Below are 25637 nucleotides of genomic sequence, written 5' to 3'. Positions count from 1 at the left end.
AATTTCAAATTCTGCCAAGATCGACTCCAATTTGGTTTTGTACTCACATATAACTATTTTTTTTGGAGGAGTTATGAGTACTTTGCTAAATGTGTCAGATGATAACGACAAAATGTTTTGTTATAGTATTTTAAAAAAACTGGGAATTATGCTCTGATATGAACATATTCTCTAATCTACATTAAATAAGGAATTACAAGTGCATAGATGGTTCCCAACAGCAGAATTTTATAGTTTTTTTAATTAAAAAACATTTATGTAATACTGCAAAAAGTTATAATTTAAGTTTCATAGTAATACTAAAATTATTTTTTTTTTTTAAATTCAAATGAAATCAAGTCTTGTGATTGTGATATACATGGTTCTCAAACTAATGGGCTATAATCTTGCTCATGAGCCAAAGGTCTATTTTAAAACTAGCTTAATTTAAAAAAAAATTGCAATCTTCATCTAATAAAACTCAATAAATTACACTAATCTTAAACTAATACTGCACTTCCATGCATCTTCCAACTTCTTAACTCACTTTTATACACGTCATTATAATTTTTTTTTTATAACATTATCCACTGCATACTCAAATTTTCCAGTTTATTATGTTACACATAAAAACTTGTAACCATTTACATAGCTGAGTTGCTGCACGTTAAGAGAGATATTTGTTCAGTTCACTGTTGCACCTGTTCATCACGACACTGGTCTTCACTTCGTACGAGTGACAGATCCGTCTCTTTCCGAAGAGCGCAATACTGATTACTCTGCCGTATTTTCTGTAACTGCCCACAGTTCCTCGAGTGCACTTTGCTGGGGACCAGCGGAAGACATCTGTCATGACTGACTCTTGCCCTTCTTCTCCTTGATGGAGATGACGTAGCGCTGCGCGACGGGAAGTGGGGGCGAGTACCCAGCAGCGTACGATGCATCTTCGAATAGAACCTCGTATTCATCTGTGGCAGATGCTGGCAGCTGGTTGACGATGGCTTTGTAGAAGCACGTGGTTTGAGGATAGAGAGCCATCACTGGAACAATCACCGTAACTTTCCTGATGAAACATCAACTGCCACGCAAAAATGCTTGGCACCAAACAAATTCATGACAATGCTTTGAAGTAACAGTTGCACAACCATGTAAGCTGGATAATGACTACTGATTACACTTAAGTCAGTCAGTATGTATTGTATGTGGATGCAACTCAGGTTACAAGAAGTGGTTAAAGAGACTAGTAAAGATGATGATGCAGTTAAAAAGAATTTTGCAGTTCCTACGTGCCTATGTGGGCTCACATACAGTGTGCAGAGCTTCAGAAAAAACCACGCTATTTGAAAACTGCTCAAGATATCAGAGTGATCTCTGTTTACGAAAAACTTTTAAGGATATGCTGAGGGCCCATGAGTACTTCTGTTTCCGTATTTTATTTTTAAACTGTATTTTTAGAAGAGTAAAAATAGCTAAAACAGTGTTTCCAGAATAATTTTTAGGCATGAAACATCCGGTACAGATTCCTGAAAGCAATTGAGGGACTTGCATTACACCAGGCCAACCGTTTTTACGGATTTTATCCGTTTTCACGGATATTTTAAGCTTAAAGCGGACTAACGGATAAACTGTGACATTCACTAATATTTACGACGCTTTGCCAATATTTTCATATTTGAATTTCGTTTGTGTAAATATTTACATTTAACTACCTATTTGAAGTTGTCAATCCATAGAAGCGTCCAACAGTAAAGCAAACACTCACTTTAGGTGTAGCGCCATGGAACTTCCAATAGTTTAACCACAAACCAAAAACATATACCTACTCCCACATATCGTTTCATGAAGTACAATATCTATGGTTACGGGGGATATGTTTTTTGTTTGTTGAGTTAAACACTAAGAAGTGTCATGGTGTCAGTAAACATGGAATTTTTTGCCATTACAATGTTTTAGGTGTGGCATTTGCACAGAACAGTAATATGGGCATTTGTTTACAAACTTCTTACCTGATTTAAGTAGCAGTTTTGGGCTTAGCTGATTGTGATGGAGAAAAAACTAAAGGCTTCGCCAGACAAGTCACTTTATAAACAGCATTATCGTAAATAATGGGAGCAAGAATTGAAATCGAAATGGCTGAGGCGTGGCAAAACGAAATGTTCCGCCGTTTGTTCGACTTGCAACTCGGAACTGAATGTGACAAAGGGCGGCTTGAAGGATCTTCGGCAGCACGAAAATACGCAAGTTCATGCGAAAAACCAGCTAGCTGCTGAACAGAGTTGTTCTTTGACGAGTTTTGTAACTAAACCAAACAAAATAATTGATGCGGAACTGTTATGGGCGAACTTCGTTTATGAAAACAATTTATCTGTGAAACTTAGTGATAATTTCACGAAACTTGTCCTGCAAATGTTTCCAGATAGCGAAATCGCAAGAAACTTTCATTGTTCTCGCACTAAAACTAGCCAGATAATTATTCAATCTTTGGGTACATCAGCTGCAGATTACCTATGTTACCCATGCAATGAAAACACAATTTTTCACACTGATGATTGATGAATCAACTGATGTTACAGTCACTAGGCAGGTTGTAGTGTTAGAAAGTTTCTTTCCATCAGAGATTGTTGACACTCATCTGTACAAATCAATTGCTTTGAGTGGTGCTGCAACTGGAGAAAATCTCTTTGCTTTGGTGAGCTCCTCATTTGAAGAGGATGTTATTCCCTGGAAAAATTGTTTAAGTATGTCAGCTGATGGAGCAAAGGCGATGGTTGGAGAATTCAATTCAATGCTATCCAGGGTGAAACAACAATGCAATGTATGGTTCTTACATTGCACATGCCACGTGGCTCACCTAGCAGCATCTCATGCCTGCAGTGAGCTGCCAGACGTGTGTTAACAGTTATCTAACGATGTCTATGTGCACTTCAAAACCTCAGGAAAGCGGAAAGATGAATTCAAGGATATTCAGGAAATGTTGAAAATGGAGACCCACGACATTCTTCGACCTTGTTTCACAAGATGTTTGGCTCTCCTACAGTGTGTGGAGCGCTTGTTAGAACAGTGGCCTGCACTGATCAAGTACAGTAGAACCCTGTTATAGTGAATCTGAAGGGAGTAGTTTATATGTTCACTATATAGGGGAAACTTTATATCTGGGAAAACTTTTATATTGGCAATAAATACTCAAAAGCAAAATCTTAATGACACATAGGCCTAAGCCAAGAACGAATGAAAATACTCAAAGCAACAGTTTTATGAGCAAATGCAGATATTTTTAATGCACTACACATGTACAAACTTTCTATTAATGGTTCTTCGACATCGGCATATTTTCCTTTTTTCAGGCGTTTAATACTCTGTGACGTATTCGCAGCTTGAGAAAGAAGATTGTTCAGCTTGTTTAATAATGTACTTAATGTGGATGTTGCAATTCCCAGTTCCTTTGTTTTTAACCAGTGCGGGACAGTGGGGTTTGAGTCTATCTTTTCAATAATGTCCAGTTTATCTCGCACAGATAATGCCTTACGTTTTTTACCGCGTTTTTCGCCCTTTTTTATGTATGTATTTCTTATTGAAGCACATTTGCAGCTTAATAACACGAAATTCTTTTTACCGTCAAAAGTAAATAAACGAAAAATAACGAGTCTGGCACATCAAAGATCACTACATATCATTTAGTATCGCAGTTACTAAAGCTGGAACGAAATTTTCTCACTTTCTATGAAAACATTTAGTCCACAGAGTTCTATCTAGTGGTAGTCTTACGAACTTTACTCAATCAAAATGTCCGAAACGTGAACAATAAAAATGAGACGTAAAAATATTAAATTTGCTGCTATAATGTACACACGTATTTGTGTGGCGGTAATTTATGTTTAATTTTGATAACATATTAAATGTACACGCTTTCGCCCATACTTTAACTATGCAGGGAAAACTATTTTTTATTTTCACCAAACTGATCACCATTTTTGGCTACACGTAGTCTACCGAGGCCACTCGAATACGACTTGTTTATAATACGAACAGTGAACAATCGAGTAGCGTATTGCGGAGAAAAACTTCAATGTGATCCAGAATAGACGTTTTGTGAAAAAACTTGTAATTATATGAAAATATTGGAGATAAATGTGCATTATGTCGGCAAAATTTGTTCGTGGTACACGGGAAAACGTATCAACATTGACAAAAGTTGTGCGCTATATCCAATAAATTAATACATAACCTCACATCATTTTGCCGGGACTGAGACGGAAATTCACAATAAACAGGAATTCATTATAGGCGGGTTCACTATAAACGGGTTCTACTGTATTTTGATAATTTGGATGAGAAAGAAAGCAAATCAGATTCTGTTTATCGCATTGTCAGTACTTTACACTCAGATTTGGATAAACTTTACTTTTTCTTCCTTCAAGCTGTACTGCCAAGATTTTTCCAATTCAACACTTTGTTTAGCAAGAAAGACCAAACATCCATAAACTCTATCCTGAAATGTGTGTGCTGCTCAGGCAATTTGTTGCAAGCTACGTAAAATTTCCAATAATTCAGGAATGTGGTATCACTAAAGTAGACGATAAGCGTGAAAACCAACAGCCAGATGAAGGAATTTTTATTGGTCACAAAATCAGAGATTTCTTGGAAACCTGTAATTTAGCCACCAAACAGAAAAAAGATTTTTTGGGGAATGTCAGAAAATTTTATCAGACAGGAACTAAAGAACTATATCGCCTCCTGCCTCTTGAGGATGATGTGTTAAAAAATATTACAATTTTTGATCCCTGCAACAAGTCATCAGGAGACTGGCACAAAGTAGAGAAGCTTGCCAACAGGTTTCCGAATGTCATCGGGCCAGATGACATGGACAGACTGAATGATGAGTTTATATCTTATTCATTATGGGAACCTGTACCAGCATTACCAAAACAGGAAATAGATTCCTACTGGCACAGTGTCTCTCAGCACAGGCAAAATGATGTGGTGGTTTACCTTGTGCTCTCAAAACTTGCAAAAACCACTTCCCCACAGCAATGCTGCTATGGAAAGGGTTTTCAGCAATCTCAAGATGGTTAAAACTGCTCACAGATCGTCAATGGAATCACCAATGTTAAATGCGCTGTTGCATTGCAGAATAGAACATCTACAGGTCTGACTTTCAAGCCCACTGACGAGATACGGAAAAGAGCACAGAATATGAAAAAGTAGCTAGTTAATGATGTGAAAAACATTTGTTTTTTTTTTTTAACTTGTAAATAACTTCAGGTTTATGGATGTATTTATAGTTTGTAAATAAGAAAAGCACCAAAGCCTATACTGAAGAGAAACTTTTTTAATTACTTTTCATTTTATTGTGATACCAAGTACAGTAGAACCTCGATGATACGTTCCCGTTTCATACATTTTCCCGTGTCATACGCAGATTAATTTTGGTCCCGCCGAAAGTACTATATTTACAATGGTTTTCTTTCCCGGAATATACACTTATAAAATCAATAATTTCCCGTTTCATACGTTTTTACGAAGCGGAAAAGTCCTAACATTCAAAATTTTTTTGTTATATTCCTCCTGATAAACTACGTTTTAATGCTTTTATTTTGAAAATCGTTCATTGTTTACCTTTGCAAACGTAAGAAAATAACTTTATCACACCATAGATATGGAGAGTATCAGGAAGACTGTGCACTTCGCTAGTAGCATCTATGGCAAGCACCAAGCGAGACTAGTGGCGCAAACTAGCAATGATTATGAAAATGGTACACGCGCTTTACCAAGACACGGATCTCATATTTTGTGCATTCATTAATCTTTGAACTGAATATACCCGTTTGTTATTGTTTTCTTATGATCAGATTGTTTTGTATTTTACGTTTCTCAAGTTAAAATTTTTTTGAAAATTGTTCTGTTGCATAAAGTTGTTTGTAAGATGAAACAAACAAGCAAAAATTTCAGATTTTTTTTTTACAATAGCCTATTTTGTTTTATTTCTAATTTAGGCTTTGTGACTTTTCCCCCCCTCCAAGAAAGGACTTCATAATCATAACATTTTGTAAGGCCACTGTTTCTCATGTCAGCTTTACTTGATTATGGACTGTATTTTACATTTCTGGTGGTTTTATTATATGTATATATAATGATGATGAATTCATATATTTCATTAATATAATGCAATTATTTACACATTATGTATTTAAGTTTAATCTGATGTGCTGGTATGCTAGATTGAAAAAAAAATTATATTATTGCTATTCCCTTTTCATACACTTTCCCGCATCATACACCATTTTTGTGCCCTCCGTTGAAAAGTGTATGATAGGGGTTCTACTGTATTAGTTTTGTAATGTAAGCGGCAAATCTTAACAATTTTTTACATTCATTTGATTTTTTTTTAAATTATGTTTTGGAATGCAATGTATATTTAAAATTACAGCGAAAAATAAATAATGTCAATTACCTACTGCTATAAATTTTACAGGATTTTACAGGATTTTTAAATGCTGTTAAGAGGATTTAGGAACCTAATTTGGTGGCAGGCCTGCATTACACCTTTATCTACATTTCTCCTTCATATAATGTTATAGTTACTGCTCGAATCTCTTAGTTGATCTATGCACGAGACCAATGTGTGCTTCAAAGCTATACATGCTAGGCGCTCAGTGAACGCTGCACTTATCTCACAAACACCCCCCTCCCCCCAAACACAAATACACCCCTGACAGGCAGGCCCCTTAAGGTGGAGTCTTACATGCAAAATTTATATATATTATTATTTTTTTTTTCATTTTCTTGTCATTACTATTAGCTAAATGCTATTTCTGTAAATTTAACACTATACCTCTACTGAATTTGTTTTTGTCACAAATATTTTCAAAAGATATTTCTTAAGTGTTATATAATGGTGTATAGAGGTGCGCAAGTGTTTGTAACTGTTATCACTTGCACGACTTTTTACACACATTATTTTGTGTTTAGTGTGCATTCTTGAAAATATTTGTGACAAAACAAATGCAAGAGGCATAGTGTTAAGTTTACAGAAACAGCCCTTAACTAATTTATTGTAATACAGTGAACTCTCGATATCTCGGACTTCGATATCCCGGACATCGGATAACTCGGACATCTGCAAAAGTGGGGTGCGCGTCATACGTGGGTATTTGCTGGCGCGAGGTGCGAGAGACTTGGCAATAGTGCGTGGTGGGCGGGTTGGGAGATGTGGCAACGGTGCGCAGCGTGCTGAGGTGGCTATTGTTATTAGTCACGAGCCCGTCACGCCGGTGGTAACAACGGCAGTTATTGATGCACTTGTGAACTAATGGGTAGTTGGAAAAAATAAATCGACATGTAGCAGTATCTTTTTTGTTTATGTTCAGTTAATTCTTTGCACATTATAATGGCGCTTAAACAAAAATGTGTATCTTTAAGTATCGTGCAAAAGTTAAAATTGATTGAAAGGCTAGTTGGCATATCTGAGGCTAGTTTGTGCGCAGAATTTGGGATTGCTAAACAAACTGTTTCAGTTATAAATTTACATTACATACGATCATAAAAACCTTTATCGGTACATATTTTTTATCGGTACGTATTTTTTATCGGTACATATTTTTAATCGGTACATATTTTGTATCATTATCTCCCACGTTTACCGTCTGCCCCCTCCATTCCGTAAGAGACGTTGAGAAACAGACAGCTGACCTCGCCTCTCTCTCTCTCTCTCTCTCTCTCTCTCTCTCTCTCTTTCATCTCCTCCCCTAGACCATTCCGTAAACAACACGAGTCTCCGCAGCAGGCAAACAATGGATTCGTTAGTCAGCATATAGCACAGGCTTATCTTATGACCACGTCCCTTACGTTTTTTGTATTTAAGATGCGCAATGTAATACCACAGCCAACCGTAGCCCTGATATAACTTGCTGTGTTGCCACTTCCCGCGTGCCATGTGTACTAACAGTACTGTCTGTCCCGTTAGTTAAAACATATGGCTGTCTTCTCTCCCTTTATTTGCCTTCGGTATCTCGGACAAACGGTAACTCGGACCACCTCTCACCCCTTTTAGTCCGAGATATCGAGAGTTCACTGTACCAAGAAAATGAAAAAATTAACATAGCATGTGAGGCCCCACCTTAACCTGACTGAGGAATAGCAGTACAAGGTTAAGGATATGAACATAAAGTAGTAAAACTTGATTTTAAAAGTATGTTTTTTTTTTTACACTAAATTAACTGTAGTTCTAACTTTTATACTTAAAGCTATACAGTCTAATAAAAGAATAGAACTATTTATATGTAACAACACCCATTTATTAAATATATTTGGGCACAAAGGGAGAAGAGCGACACTCACCTACAGAACCTTTATCAAAGAGTGCGTTCGAATCCGTCTCAGGATTGACTTTCATCAATGGCAATGGAACCACGCGCCTGCGACTAAGAACATGGCGATCCTTCTGCTCATCAATGTCATCCACTTCGTATTTGTTAGTGGCCGGGTTAAACTGGACCACTTCTGCCAGTATCCAGTTCTCCTCCTCGTCCGCACTCTTCACCAAGGCAGCTACCATGTCACCCACCTGTAGAACATGTACACAACATAAACATAATCTCACCTGTTGTAACATGTAAAGAATATGGGGAAACACTATACTCACACCTGTTTGTGTGTGTGTGTGTCTATATATTACAGAATACTACCAAGTTTGTGTGAGGCATTATCATGTCTCTTGAAAAATGCATAAAAACTAAATAATTTGTTCTTCTGAAGTACATGTATTATGTATATAGATTAAAAATTCAATAATGAAGTAACATGCCTAGGCCTACAACAAAAAAAAAGTCCAAAATTACATCACAATTAATAATGGTCATGACATACAGATGTGTATTGTCAGTATGGGGGATGTTGTAGAGGATGAAATGATGGGAGGAGGGGGGGAGGGGGGAGAAAACTATGGTAAAATATTCCCATTACACATGTTAAAATTTTATAATTAACCTTGTAGATAATTTTTTTTTATCCATAACAGATTTATGCACCATAACTTAGGCCTAATAAAATTAAGTAAATCCCAGTTAAGAAAATTCTCACGGTACTTAGAAATTTAGTTTAATTAAAAGGGTAAAATTGTATGTATTTAAAGATCCTATGCTAATTTTTTTTAACTCATTTTGCAGGATATTTGTTCTCTTATGGTTTGCTATGAACTGCCTGAACAAAAACATTACAGTAAGATAACTTTCAGGCTAGTGCTTGCGCGTACCTTGGCGACGTATGTGGGTTCGGCCGGGATGGCTCCACACAGCGGCGGCGGCTTCTCGCCCAGCTTGCTGACGAACAACGGCAGCGTCTGAGCAGAGTTGTGCAGCATCTTCATGAGCGCTCCCCGCCGGATGGTCTCCTTGTTGCCCGCGTTCCGGGCCTGGATCCTCCTCTCGTTCCGTATGGCGCGTATCTCGCTCACTTTCTGCAAGGCGGTGCGGATCAGCTCCTCCTCCTGAGCTGCGTCCGACACGGCCGCCGTGTACAGGCTCTTCAGCTTGTGCTGCCACGCACCACCCGTCATTCCACCACTTTCCTCGTTCTCGGTGAACCATTAACACTCAACAGTGCAGCTAAACTGGCAAAAAGAAGCAATTCAGCAGACAAAAGTGTCACCCATGAATGATCATGAACAAAACCATAGAACAGTCTGGCCTGGTAACAAACATTCTATTTTACTGAATATTAGGATAGGCAGTTTCTAATTTTTGTACCTTATTGGTTGGGGAAAAAAAACATTAACCATGAACCATCTAGCTATAATCAAACAGAAATCCAATAAAATATAGAAAATTTCAAAAGTAAAAGTTCATTTTTTTTCCCCAAAATAAAGTGGAACAAAAATTAAGTTTTTTCTTACAACAAATTAAGGTCAAACATTTGTACGACATCAAGATCATTAGAGACAATGAGGAGAATGGAGCATTAAAAGAATGCACAAAACGGTAAAAAGTACTTTGAGAAAACACCCATTGGCTCATTACAAAGTCAGATCCTGCCAGGATTTTTTAAAAACTAAAAATTGCCACAAATAATAGGTGTCATAAGTTTTTTGAAGTGAAACTTCTTTACTGAGGGGGCAATCATTTTTGAGCATTACGAAAACTCTGATCGCATGAGGGGAATAGTTAGGTACGTGGTGGGGGAACTGGAGAGTGCGTCACTCCAACGTATGCGCTAGCGGTTGAATGGGAGGATGGCAAGGGAGGGGGGATAAGTACATAGCAAAGCATGCTATAAATGCTAGTTGCAACGACCAAAAGGGGAGACGGCAGGGGAGTGTTAGAAATGACGCAGCAGTGATGCTAGGGAATTCTTGTAATGCTGCTTGTGTTTGTCTACTCCTCAGTTTTTTTGGAAGGGCTAACAATCAATGATGCCACATTTATTTTATTTAAATAATCTACAATTTATTTATTCATATGGAAAAGAGTTATTGATTTATGCAATAGAATTTATAATTGTCATTCATTTTTATGTGGATAGTTTGATCGAAAATGAAAATAATTTATATCAATACCTAATAAGCAAGAAGTTTCATTTCTGTTGTGTGTGGATTCCATGCGCACAAATATTTTTAAATTTAACCTACTATCTAACCTGTGTTTTATTCAAGATATTTCAAATAAACTAGTGCTTTACCTGATAATACAAAGACACTTTTTCCTCTTGATTAATTTTCTCATGAGCTTTTGTGATGTTATTCAGATTGTGCTCACTGCGAACACGTTCCTCTTCGATTTTGTGCACCAAGTGGTACAGAGCTTTCAAGCGCTCCTACAAACAGCGGTTAACAACAAAACTGTGTTACAACGTTACAACAGCTAACTGGAACAGTCTTGCATTGTGAGCAGCTGCTAATTATATCATCATAGCACAAGGCTGAACCTGAGAGGGATAGAAACATATGGGGGGGCGGAGGGGAAGTTTGGCTGTGTTATTATCAGGAATAACTGCTCAGGATCCTACGACTAGTGGGCCCCAGACATGCCCTTTTAATTTTTTTACTTCCTTGTTTCTCCTCTATGTGTATGTGTATATATATATATACACACACACACACAAATTATAGGAAAAGGAAGAATTGAATTTTATTAGCATGTCTGTGCTGGTCAATATCCTTTTGATCTCAAATAAGTTTAAATGTTTTTATATTAAAAAAAATTTTCAAAGATTGGAGTTAAATTTTTAGGTTGGCTTCAAAATGTTTTTAAGAGTTTATTTTCATAATTTTCCAAAGGTGGGTCCCGAAACCCCTTTTACTCTAATGGCTATCCCAAAAATCAAAACCTCTCCCCCCCGGACTCTAAAATATTAGGGCTCCCCAAAAATAAATGGCCCCGGGCCCAGCAAAATCTAGGACTGCCACTGTTTTTGGGCACAAGATGAATTGTAAAATGTATATCTGAGTGTTGTCATAAACAGTAGCACATGAAGAATAATTCCATTTCAGGAAGAAAGGGGAGGAGATAGAACCACTTTGCTCACTGTTTGATTTCAAATTATTACTTCTGTCAGTGGGAGTGATAGTTTTTGTAGGTTATGAGAGGAGCGGGGAGGGGTTATCTCCCTCTTGCATACATCCCTGATTATAATTATAAACATCATAGGAATACATTCATCACTGAGAAAACCCTTGCTTCTAACACATGCTGAACTTCACTGTCTTAATAATTTTCGATTCTTCTTTACATCTTACTTCTGCACTTGACTTTTCAAACAAGTGCGGCCTGCATAACCCCACCGCTAACTGGTTAGCAGAGGCTCAAGGCTGGAGACAGAATGTCAAAAAAACTCTGTGATCCTGCCATCCACACAGGTACTAACCTGTGTTAGCTTGCCACAACACTAGCACAAAGCAGAATGTGCACTGCACACGTCTACCTTGTTACATGTCAGTGTTGTGACTCAGTAGATATGATGCACAAACATCACCTGTAGTAAACCTACTAAAATTAGATTGTAGCACTCCCCCCTCCCCACATCCTGTCTACTGGATTCGTAAATGTCATAGAAAATCTTAACTTTTTAAAAATTCTATACTGGATTCATAAATTTCACAGAAAACCATACTTAACTTTTTAAAAAGTCTAATATCAAAATCTGTACTTATAGTAAAAAAAAATAGGTGTGCATGGTCACCACATGCATTGGGATTGAAACTTAACGGGTCGAGTACTAGGAAATTTGTAGGGTACACAAATATCTGAAACATGTGTACAGGCAATTATATTCGAACATGTACAAGTATCTGATTGTGAAAGTACGTGAGTGAGTAAGCATGCAAGTACAGAAGTATGTTAGAATGCAAAAATGCATTCTTGCTTATGAAATATGTTGCTGCCATCTATGTTTTTGGCAAGTAATTTAATAGATAATAAAGTTCACACTGTTAACAAACACCGTGACAAAAAACCTGCAATGTCTTATAGCTGACTCTAATTTATTTGCTCTAGGCATCACCTTTTAATATGTACAAATCTTAACTCTATGTATATGGCATTTCGTAGGAGTAATTTCATGAATATGAAACACAAATGTGTAACCACGATGCTGCGTCTACATGGGAAGTCTCAGAAACCTCGAAAAGATGGCGGACCCAAGAGATTCATTTGAAAGGATACATACATACTTTTTTTATAATTTTATAAAAACCATGGTCACCTATCAAAGTACCAACCATGCTCAATGGTACTTAACTTTGATCATGTCCAAAATAATGCATATGCCTTTACCTGCACATCTAATCCTTAGTTTAATGTGTATAGTGTCATGTAGTCACTCTCTCTTTCAATACTACACATAATCTGCCACCAGCACTGTTTTGTTTCTCTATGCACTGTTGCCAGATATATACCATAGAGCACAATGGTTTTAGACATAATTTTGTAATGTTTCTGAAAAATTATGTTTCTGTAAAGCAATGAAACATTTTTGGAAAAAAAATAATCCTTAATGTTGTATGCTGTAAAAGTAAATTTTAAATGAGAATTTTGGAAATACATATTACATATTCTTGATGTATTTCATCAACAGCAAAATATAATTTATGCTTATACAGAACAGAATCTAAAGTTGCCATTTTGGTTTCAAATGCCTATGTCAACAATGTGTAAACATCTTGCTCTCTGTATACAGCATTTGGTAAGAGTAATTTCGAAAACGGAACTGTGTAAAACACGGTACTGCTATCTGGAAGTCTCAGAAATTTTGAAAAGATAGCAGACATGCGTGATTCCATCTGTATAAGTTGCTGCCGTTAACATCGCTTGCACCACACTTAGATATAAAAAGAATAAAACTTTATAATACTCAAATATCTTTTAACACTTAATGTTATAATTTATAACCATAATACTAAATAATGACAACTTAAAAAATATGCATTACAATTATACGTTGTACAGTAGAAACACAAGAAAATGTCAGCCTACATATATCCAATGCCATGTTGAATAAAATAATTTAGTGATTAATTTTATTGTTAAATCTTAAACAACTCAATAAGGTTAAGATTTGTTTGTAGGAAGTACTTACGAACTGATTTCTACTATTTAAGCAAGAACAAATATATCCATGTTCTTTGTGTTATAATGTGTATTTTAAAATGTTACAGGTTAATATTGTTTTAATGTGTTTATTGGAATGCAACTTTTAGTTTGAAAAATACTTAAAAGATAGTGCCACATTCAGAGAACCAACAAAATGTTAAATATGTTTTCTGACACCATGTTTGTGCCAAAACAGTTTTCCTGTGTAGGAAATTATAAGAATTTATTTTAGTGGTGCTTATATTGTATGACTATCCAAATTTATACAAAGTATTCCAGGATAGTTATGCTACAATGAAGTTTGCTTTGGCACACCAATACACTTAGCACAACCCCTGATGTTCGTGAAAGTTAATATTATGAGTGCATGTTGCCACACATAGGTCTGCCATCTTGACGACTTCGGTTTGTGGCTATAGCAGTTTCTGCATGCATGCATGCATATTGGATTTTCAACCTGTTAAATTTCCATTGTGAAACACATGCTTATCTCATTGCATTTCTGGTGCATACCAAAATTTCACCTTCAACGCACATAAAGAAGTTTAACCTCAAAAATGCAGGTGATGGTAATTCACAACGTCCATTGAGGCATTTACATGTGACGTGTTAGGTACTGCTGTTGTTTGACTAGCCCTAATAAATCATAGTACCTATCTTATAAGCATAATTATAGTTAGGTTTTAAAAAGGTGAAACATTTTTAACAGTTTCTCTATAAAATAAATACATTTCGTATATTATTCATGCTCTGTAATATGTTAAAAAAAATTACGTTAAATATTGTGTTTAAATATCTTATAAGTTTATTTTCAATAATTGGAATGCATGAATTTGTTGTTACTGAGGTTAGATGTGAGTACTAAAACACTAGCTTGCTTGCCCCCCACCCCCTTTTTTCTTTTTTTTTTCAATTTAGTATTAAAGTTTTGGCACTGTTTGAGTATAGCAAATGATTTAATAGAATGCCTGATTAATTGTAACAAGCTGCTACAAATAATTTATTGTGTGAAATAATTGGTTTTTTGTTTGTGTTTGTAATTAGTGTGCCGGAATTTAGGTATTTCGGCAAGTTTTTTTAAAATTGTTATTATAATTTTAAATTATTTTTGGAAATTTTATTTTTCATATTTATTGGTTACACAAGGGTGATTTACACTTAGTTAGGCTGGTGTACTCTACTTAGTTAAACTTTGTGCCAGTGGCCTGAGGCACCTTTTCTCAGGGGCCAATCTGATCTTTTGCAAGTCTAAAGACGTCGTTAGCAGCCCGGATGACATTTCTCCCGCTTGCAGTCACGTTCGCGAACTGTAATATTATTTCCCTGCATGACTAAATTTACACACAACAACTTTGGACGAGTTGTTACCACTTCTCAGAGACGAGCTTAGACCAGCTCTTCCCGTCACCCATACGTCTTAGGTTCACTCATAGAAAGTCACATTAGGACGCTCTTTCCCAGCCTCGTTGCATTTTTTGTCCACTCTCACCTCCCAGTCCCCCCCCCCCCCTTCTTTTTGGTTCTCAGAATTTAGCCCAGGATCATTGCCCTGACGTGAACTCGCCAGGCAGTGGCCTACTTCAAGGACGATTTGCCACACAAAAAATATGTGCAAATATGGACTACACACGACTTCTAGCGGCAGAAATAGTAGCTTCTTCTCTTGTCGCCAGCGAGTGGAGCTAACGTCCGCGACACCTGGTAACGACATTGCCAACCTTCCTCTTTCTTTCCCCTGTAGGCCGCCAGAGAACAGCACAGACTGCGCCATTAACCCCAGGCTGGAGCAGACGTCTCGGACGAGTTGATCCCTTTTTTGTTTCAGACACCCCTCAACAGGTAGCGCTAAAATCAGCCAGTGCTACCTACTTCAAGATATCGAAGTCAAGAGTTTTTTGTAATTCCCACTTGGAGAACTTCGGAACGTTTCGGTCTGGACGCCCTAGTCTACCCCCCCACCCCCCCACCTTTTGTTTGATTTATACCTTTTAATTACGAGACGCAACCTTTCCGGGGATACTTCGCATCGCGATTCCAGACGGACTGTTTTAGGATATCGGCGGATCGGCGAGACGCACTACAAGAATTCTGTCCGGCCGAAAACGACGATGTAGTCAATTAGACAAGGGATGCTATCCCTATTAATTCTTTAAGTAGTTAAGTCCGTCTGTATAGTACTCAGCATAGTAGTTATTTTTTTAAAATATTATATATTTTTTTTAAATGATGAAAACGTCCGCGCCTTCCGCGATCTTCAGATCCGGACTTGCTACACTTCAGAACCTAGAAGTCAACTTCCCTGTCTGGTGAGTTACTATCAGCTTTATTCCCAAACCTCCCCTTATCTTTTTGCGGGCATTTTCTGTCCAGTTTGCTAACTGTCTGTGTACCAGTTCTGATCATGTTTGATTCTGACTGTTCACAGACAGGATCCAAGAGCCGGATGCGGACTTAGTCGTATTTTCACACACTTCCTCTTCAACAAACAGGCGCCCTGGCACCATGTTGACTGCTGAACTCCGGCCAGCAAACATCAGACCTCCGGTGCTACAGTATTTATGAACCATTTGGAACAACCTTTAAATTACTACGTTCGAAGAAATAAGAGTTATATAAAACTTTCGTTTGGACTTTAAGAACTCACGTTGGAATTTTTTGAACCTCTTTGTATTTTTCTATTGTTTATTTATGTTTAATGAAACCTTTAGTAATCTAATTTAGGGCCGGCCCATATTTGTTTTAACATATCCGAGAGCTCTTTTAATTATGTAATTGAAATTGTATTTTAACACATTTTAATATATGTTATAAGTTTCCTTAAATAAATATGGAGTAATTATATTCAGACGGAATCACACCTTATTTCTGTTCATTCCTCATGTCTTTGTGAAACTAAAAGATCCACCGTTACAGCAGTGTATAATGTTTACGTTAGCATTTATGTACTTAATCTGATTTACCTACACTGCCTCAACGTAACAAAAATGGTACCATTTAGCGTGATTAACTTTCTATCTGCTTTGGTTTGATTTATGAGCAATGCTGTAACAAAAATGGTAATCAGAGCATGGTTTGCTGTAAAAAAAATGGTAGCAGAGCTGGTGGTTTCAATTATATGTAGTGTGTGATTTCGTCTGTAAATAATCCCAGTAAAAATAAAATAAAGTAAAATAAATTTCTAGATATATGATTTTTTTAATATAAATATTTGAGCGGGAATCTTTATATATATTTTTATTTTAGCGCGAATATAAGTAACTTTAATTTTAAATCCTTATAAGTACTATTTATCTTAGTTTCGCGCAAGACGTCGCCCAGCAGTTACCAGCTGTCCTGACCGCACGGCACGTTATCAGACGTGTCCCACACAAGGTTACAGACACCCCTCCCCCCGTTCACCTCGCCCGACAGCCGGAGCGCCGCCGCGACTGTTGACAGCTGTAACCTTATCACGCATGCGTACTCGCACGAGGCTGCCAACGCCCCCTCTTCACCCCGTCCATCACTTGAGAGGACATTGCTCCCTCTTCGTCGGCGGGAATGCAAAGTTATAAGTACGCGACCCACAGATTGTGTAGAGTCAGGGCGCAACCAAATAGTTTATGTTGTAATTTAAGTTAAAGTTAAGAGTGTTTTGTGCATTGTATGTCAGCCTAGAGTAAGAGTTATATGTTTCTTTAGAGTTCTTAAAATAAGTTAACCATGATCACTCCGGAGTATCTTCTTAAGGACGAGATAATATATGAGCTAACGCTTCGGGGCCAACCAACCTCAGGAGATGCCCAAGAGCTCAGGAAACGACTCAGAGCTGTTTCCCAGAAACAAGTATACCACCAGTTGCTTGGAATGTAAATTTGGACCCACTAGAGGAGTTCAATATTGTATGTAGTAAATTTCAAGACATAACCACTTATGCTAATGATGTTCACAACGAGACAAACAAAACAAACATTACGAATCCTCGCGCGACTTAACCACTTCGCCACTAGATTCCACAACCTGTCCTTATTATCAGGAGGTAAATTGAATGGTATCTACAGCAACAAATTGACAAATGCAGACAACAAATACCCAACCTCACACATAGGTTGAGTGCAAAACTCATTACCATACAGGAATCACCCTTCGAGAGTACTACTGAAATAATTCCCAGTCCTCAGGAACAAATGCCTGGTACAAGTACACAAACTGAAACTGCACCGACAGAAATACCGGGACTACAGCCCAAGGTCACTCTGGTGTCTCCATTACCAGTATCGCCCCCGCCTCTGCCTTCATCGCCGCTACCAGTTTCCTTTACATCAATCCCGTTTCCAAGTCATCCTGCAATCACTACTATCAGTTACCCATCCGCCCACATGTGGTTTCCCTCCGCTTCTATCGCGAGGCCGGTACCCCAGCCAGTCACCAAGGTCACCTACACTCAACCTATTCCCGAAATCATTGCACACCCCTCCCACCTCACCCAACCAATGTACCTTCCACCAACCATGACAGGCATGTTTAATCCATACTACCAGTTCTAGTCAGCATTTTCATCCTTCCAGACCACCCCAGAACTCCACACTCCCTCTGCGGCCGTTGGCATGCAGATCTCACCCCTACCTCAGGCAAGTGCATCTAACACCGCGACTTCCCTTGCACAGACCACAGTCATGACAGCTATTCCCCAACCAGACCTACAAATTCCCCAAGTCAGCCCTTCAACCTCGTACCTCCCTCTGGTACCTGCAGCACCCCTCCCTCCACACAACCCTAATTCTGCACAAAATCACCTGCCACCACCACCTGACCAAGGTCAAACAATACATTTCTACAATAAAATCGCCCACCCAGCCGAAAGGCTACTCACCAATCTCCCGGAAACCAATGGATTGGATCCGAGAAAACTAATCGAGTTTTTGAGACAGTTACTTAAACTACACCAAAAATGCAACCTACCAGATAAAGAATTGTTTGAAATAGTTTATCCCCTTACACACCCACCTCTAAGCCAACGAATCTCGTTGGCCATAGAGAATAACCTAACCTTTGATCAGTACCGTGCTGACATAGATTTTTTTATTCCAGCGCGCATGCTCACAAACCTGAGGCTTGATTGGTATAACAGGCTTCAACAGAAAGACGAACCATTAAGCAAATACATTGCTGACATTAAGGAGGCCGCTCGAGTTCTTCGACTAGGCGCTTCAGAGTGCGAAGTCGTTTCTAATATCCTGGATAGAAATAGTCCTGCAGAGCAATCGCGAGCAGTTTTTCAAATCAGACCACATACATTTGCGGAGCTGGACCGTTTGTGTATACATGCCACTAATGTAGAATTCACCGACTACCAAAGTAATTGGTACCCGAGTTCCCTTGATCGACACCCCATTCTGTCAGAGTCACAACACCCCAACTGAGAAAAGAGAACATGAACACTATTCCCAAAACAAAACGATTACAGTCTCCATCAAAGTGGATATAATCATCACCAGCAACAGATGCCATTTTGTAAATTCTGTAAAAGACCCGGGCATGTGATTGAGCAATGCCACACAAAATAGACAGAAAAATTACAACAACAACAACAACAACAACAACCCAAAAAACGAGTAACGAGATGGCCAGAAAGCAATTTCTCTGTGCCACCTAAACACAAATCATATTCAGATAATTTATGCAATACAGTCACTACTTCACTTACACCGAGTAGATACAATCACAGATTTAATTACCACCCAAGGGGTGATCACACTACACAACAACAACAAAAATACACAAAAAATTCAAATAGGTCACAAAAGTCAAACAAGTCTCGTAGAGAGCAAAAACGCAAAATGTACACCAATTCAAATAAGGTAAAAAAATTCTACCGACCCTAGGGCACATTGTGCAAATTGCATAAATCCTAAAAATCCAGGCAAGAGGACATGCCATAATATCTTCGTAGGTCTACCCTTAGTATTACCTTTGAATATATATACTGTATAGAAGTCGCGAGTGGATAGGATTTACTCTACGTTTTTCAGAAGCGTATGATGAGCAGCTTGGGAACTTCACCGCTGCAGTGCGCTGCCGGAACGCCCTGTATCGTCTTAGTTGTTATTTGCACGTTAGAGCGCAGCACTGTCGCCCGCTGTCATTCCCCCGCACCCGCGGCCCAACATTCACTGCAGCTCAAGGTCGTTCAACGGGAGGGGGAAGGGGTGTTTGAAGAGTTCGACACTTGTCCGCTAGGGACCACCACAAGTCGATGCCCTAGAGATGGTGGCGATTGCGGCAGTGAATTAACCAACTACCTCAAAACTGTATTAGAAATTTTAACCTGGGCTGGCGACTTCTATACAGTATATATATTCAAAGGTATTACCTTATGCGAGCACCTTAATTGGCAAACACGAAATTCCAGGACTGATTGATACCGGCTCAGTCCGAAGTTTTATTTCAGGAAATCTTTTTCATGTGTTACAAAAGGAGAAATTGGTTCAGGAAACTAAACCAGCAAAAATACAATGCTTCACCGCATCAGAGAAACCATTAAAGGTTAACCAAGTAGTCGTCATTAAAATTAAAATCGAGATATTTTCCTGGACGTTACCATGTTTAGTTTCACAGGACTTAGCTACTGATCTAATTTTTGGATCGGATTTCATATATAAAACAGGCTTAGTAACTGATTTGCAGGCAAGAAATTTCAATTTAAAATTTAATAAATCTATTGTTATCCCATTTATTCCACCTAAAATCCAGCATCAGAGTAATGTGAATGCAATCCATACCGAAGTTGAGGATGAATGTGAGTTATCCCTGACACACCTCGACACACCGAAAAGAAATTCAGTGGAAAATCTATGTCATAACTTCCCAGATGTCTTGACAAAAAACCTAGGTCACACTCACTTAGTGCAATATGAAATAAAACTTTTGGATAAATCCCCAGTCAGGTGTCACCCGTATCAATTATTGGGTCCCAAAATGGAAATCATGCGCTAACACATACAAGACCTATTGGACAAGGATGTAATTGAACCATCGACTTCCAGTTTTTCCTCTCCAGCATTTTTGGTCCCGTAAGGTCAAGGTCACCGCTTAGTTGTGGATTTTAGAAAAATTAACAAACAGATAGACATAGAAATGGTACCATTACCTGATTTGAATTCAGCTTGCCATTGGTTTAGCAAAGCCAAATATTTTAGCGTTTTTGATCTCAATTCGGCCTACCATCAAATACAACTAACACCGAAGTCAAAACACATCACCGGCTTTTGCATGCCCTGGAATTTGTATCAATATACAGTAGTTCCTTTTGACCTAGCCACAGGCGCACAGGTACTGACGGCTCCTAGACCAAGTTTTTGGAGATTTAAAATTTAAATTTGTATTTAATTACCTGGATGACGTAGTGTATTCCGAATCTTTTCAAGAACATATACTCTAGCTCATTTGTCTGAAGTTCTCACCCAGATGCGTAAAGCAGGACTGACAGTAAACACCAAGAAGGTTAAATTTGCAGTTTCCGAAATTTCTTTCCTGGGACACACAATTTCCAGTAGAGGCGTAACGATTAACCCAAGCCGCACTCAAGCCATAGCAGATTTCCAACCTCCAAAGGATCCAAAAGGAATTTCAAGATTTATTGTAATGGCTAATTTCTATGCTAAATTTATCCCAAATTTTGCAGAACATGCAGCCCTATTAAATGCACTTCGGAAGAAAAACGCATCATTCAATTGGGGTCCTGAACAAGACAAAGCCTTTAGTTATTTGAAACAAGCTATAGCCAGCCCACCTGTCCTTCGAATGGCGGATTTCACTAAACCATTCATACTACAGACAGATGCATTGAGTGTCGCCATTGGTGCAGTTCTATCACAAGAGTTTGATGGCCACAGGCAACCAATAGCTTCGCCTCTCGCACTCTAACTTACCAAGAGAGAAAATTGTCCTCTGTTTACGAACTCGAGTGTCTAGCAGTTGTGTTCGGAATCAACAAATTTCGACAATACCTTGAGCACAGGGAATTTTTATTAGAGACCGACAATCAGGCCCTTGCTTGGCTTTTGGCTCACCCCAAGCAATTAGGAAAACTGGGCAGGTGGATTGCAAAAATCTCCTCACTTAAATTCACTATTCAACATATCAGAGGTACGCAGAATATCGTAGCAGATGCTCTTTCTCGAATGTTCGAGAATACCTCCAATCCTAATTTTCAGGAGGAACCCCCGGTTTCATGTCATGCTCTAATCACAGATTTTCCTTTAGCTTTTTCAGACTTACAGTGTCACCAAAATTCAGATCCTTACATTTCAGATATTATTCAGCAAATGAAATCAGGTTCATTGCCAAAATATTCGAAGATTTGAAAAGGTCTCCTGTATTGACGAACAGCACAATGTAAAACTTACCGAATAGCCCTTCCTCAGAATTTAAGAGACATGGTATTTAAATATTATCACAGCTCACCCATTGGAGCACGCCTGGGCACATACAAAACAATTGAAGGCATACGCCGCCATTTTATTTGGGATGGAATGCATAAAGACATTGCTCAGAAGGTAAAATTATGTAAATTATGCACCCTGAGTAAACAAGCACAGAAAACACAATTTGGATTTTTAACATCTGATGTGGCCGAAAGACCCATGCAGAAATTATTTCTGATTTTGTTGGCCCCTTCCCCCGTTCTAAAACTGGACACACCATGCTTCTCGTAGCTATTGATGCATTTTCTAAATTTGTATGGCTCATTCCCCTCCAGCAAGCCACCGCAAATTCCACAATACAAGCATTGCAAAATAACATTTTTAAAATATCAGGCTTACCTTCAATAATTGTGTCAGATAACACATCACTATTTACATCCAGACTTTTCAAGAATATGTGTTTTTCCCATGGCATTCAACATGTAACCACTTCTCCCTATTAACCACAGCCTTCACATGTGGAGCGTTTTAATAGGAACCTCTGATCCGCTTTAATAGCGTATCATGCGAACTCGCAGGATAAATGGGACACTAATTTGGTCAGGTTGCAAATGGCTTTAAACTATGCCCGACATGAAGGACACAAAACCACACCATTTTAAATCATGTTCACGTATAAACCCAACAACCCACTTTCTAATCTCCGGTCACTACACGAGCTTCTCCCAGATAATCCTCGCAACATAAAAGAGGTCTGAAGAAGAGCTCAGCATAACCTGAACTTAGCCCATGCTGCAAGCAGGCAGAAATATAATAAAAAACGTTCGCCTAATCCATACGGGGTAGGTGATATGCTGTTGTGCAGATCACACCCACATAGTATGGCGATCGACAAGCGTTCAGCCAAACTTGCTTATCGTTGGAATGGCCCGTGGCAAATCCAGCGCTTTTTAACCCCAGTAACAGTCGCCCTAGCCGACCCAAGTTCTGGTGCGTTCACATTTCGTACCTAAAGAAGGGGCACCCCAACTTAAATTAGGTGCAGCCCTCTACTCCTATTCGAGGAGTTTTAAACAAATCTTCGGCATGCCATCTGCAACACGCAGTGTTGAAATATACAAAAATCCTAGGTTCTAATTATAAGTACATAATAAAAATCCATGGTACCTACTAGCTTGTAAGAGTGCTTACACTTCAGATGTTTAGTATTAAGAATGTTTTAGGGTAAGATATTATTATAAGTAATGTGCACTTGCCAGGTGATACAGCTCGGTGACATGGATCAGTTGTGTTTCACTAATTAATATCACCTAGTTAGAGATTATTGTAGAGGCACATTTATAAACACAAACCCATGCGTCACTCACCTGCACTTGAAACGCAGCCGCATCAGCCGAAAATGCCATGGTTGCAATGCAGGGAACTCAAGTTTTCACGCACACTTACGCTGAGATGCCAAATGTCTGCCGGCAGCAATGACGTAACTCCACGACACAATTACCAACAAGCACAGAATCTGAAAGCACACCACTTTGATTCTTTACTTCACCATGTAAAATTCTGTGGACCTTATTCCAAGTACAGTAGAGTCCTGCTAATCCAGACCAGATCCTGTCCAAATCACAAAAAGTCCAGGTTTAATGGAATTTGCCTTAAAATGTGTGTAATACAAGTTTTAGATAAGTTAAAGTATAAATATTTTTTTTTTACATAACATCTTATACTACAATTTAATTTGCCTTTTAATCTATATACTAATATTATAAAGCTGAAGAGTTTGTTTATTTGTTTGTTTGAACGCGCTAATCTCAGGAACCACTGGTCCGATTTGAAAAATTTCAGTGTTGGATAGTACATTTATCGAGGAAGGCTATAGGCTATATTATATTATCAATAACATTAGGGATCCTTACTAAAAGTTCAATTTAGGAATAGGAGAAAACCTAATAGAATATAAAAATTCCTAAAATAGTAGGTTTTTTAACGAAATCATCAAAAATGCTGACCATGAATGATGTATATTGAAAAACTATAATAAATCAGCAGATGAAAATATGTATTAAATAGTTATTAATTAATAATGATGAAAATGAAAATTTGTTGATTGTTTGTAAACAACATATTGTAGTTTTATTTTCTGATAACTGTCTTAAAAGTTAACAGTTTATGTATTTAGACACATATAACATAAAAATTTATTGTAGTATATGAATTGTCACAGTTTCACAATTAGTAAGAAAATAAACTCATTTGGAAAATAATTTGTTGAAGCCAGATCCACAAAAGCCCTCAAACATAACAGGATGGAACAGACACCTGTAAACATTAAACAGGTCTTACCATAGGACAATTCATGGTGGAATGATTGAAGAGGCCAAGAATGGTATGTGCCCAGGAATAGACATGAAAGGAAAAAAAAAAATTCTGTCTGGCTCATCCCTCTGCTTCTCGTTCAGCCAATCAGGTGCCTGCGTTAGATTCTCAAATGTGCTATATGGCATTATGAAATTGCCCAATAAATCAAAAAACAAAATTTATTTTAAAAACTAAAATAAAATGTAATAGTTTAACTTTGTTTAGCATTTTCTGTTTGTGTAGCTATACACATTTAAACCAAAAAATAAATACATATGGCCCATGGCGACACTCCTAAGGTAACACTTTTCTCCTCAGACACCTCATCCTCTACACAAAGGTTTTGTAATGTAAGCTTTAAACTGTTATTTTTCACGAATCAGTGGGAATTAGGGAACCATGTTTTCACAGTAAATTTAGGGACGTCTCTACTAGGTACTTAAAAAACATATTTTCCATTTTTATTTACTTTTCATTCCCCAAAGCCACGACGTTCGAAGGTGGTATAGTAATGTATGCTATAAACTATTATTTTTCACAAACTAATAGGAATTAAGGAACCATCCTTTCTGCATAAATTTAGGGACGTGTGTAGCTTTTGAAAACCATGTTTTCCAATTTTTTTTTTTTCCATTCTAAAACGCAACGTCCGATAATTACCTTGTCATATGTGAAGTCTCATATAGGCTACCCTTTAATGCCCTCCCCTGTATCATTCACCATTATGGTAAAGAGTAGTGAGTCGAGCACACTGCCCTGTGACACTCCTTGAGGTAACATATTCTTCCCCAGACAACTCATCCCCTACACACACCCTCTGTGTACTGTTTCTAAGGAAATCACCTATTCACTTTACCATCCTCCTATCCTGTATCCACCTTCATCAATTTCCCATGAGGTGCCTCGTCGAATGCTTTTTCGAAGCTTCCTATATCGACCGCCAGCTGCTTTTCGCATGAATAGCCTTTCCTAAACCCATGTGCCTCTCATATAATCCAGTGCCATCTGTTCATTTCCCCTACCACATACCTGTGCACTACTCGCTCCATTTACTTTCCAACTGCTGATGTGAGACTGGCCTAAGGCTTGCTGGGTCCTCCTATTCTTTCCATTTCTGCGGGATTTTACTATCTTCTACCGATCTGCAATAACCAACCTTACCAAATTAGTTATCCATGATTCGAAACGTCTACGTGAAAGTTGTTTCATTTCCAATCACATATTCTGTTTTTCATCTGTACATAACAGACTTCAGCCACATTCATACAACAAACAGCAATATAAACATTTTAATTCGCACCATAGAGTACAGGCAGAA

General features: G+C 38.1%; 1 protein-coding gene across 4 annotated transcripts; it reads right to left on the bottom strand.

Annotated features, from left to right (window-relative positions):
- Window positions 1–206: 206 nt before the first annotated feature.
- Window positions 207–25637, bottom strand: LOC134544518 (SAGA-associated factor 29). Of its 4 annotated transcripts, none has more exons than XM_063388484.1 (6): window positions 25349–25637; window positions 23332–23480; window positions 10651–10785; window positions 9230–9511; window positions 8317–8542; window positions 207–1019 (listed from the first exon to the last, which is right to left on the bottom strand). In XM_063388484.1, exons 2-6 carry the CDS (start codon window positions 23368–23370, stop codon window positions 829–831), a joined length of 873 nt encoding a protein of 290 aa, XP_063244554.1. In that variant the 5' UTR covers window positions 23371–23480; window positions 25349–25637; the 3' UTR covers window positions 207–828. The 4 variants fall into 4 exon arrangements, with proteins under 4 accessions (XP_063244554.1, XP_063244553.1, XP_063244556.1 ...); XM_063388483.1 differs by having other exon boundaries at window positions 25481–25627; XM_063388486.1 differs by lacking the exons at window positions 23332–23480; window positions 25349–25637 and having other exon boundaries at window positions 9230–9586; window positions 10651–10741.

The sequence above is a fragment of the Bacillus rossius genome, chromosome 1, assembly GCF_032445375.1.
Source record: "Bacillus rossius redtenbacheri isolate Brsri chromosome 1, Brsri_v3, whole genome shotgun sequence".
Lineage (NCBI taxonomy): Eukaryota > Metazoa > Arthropoda > Insecta > Phasmatodea > Bacillidae > Bacillus > Bacillus rossius.
This window is presented reverse-complemented; position numbering and strand designations above follow the sequence as displayed.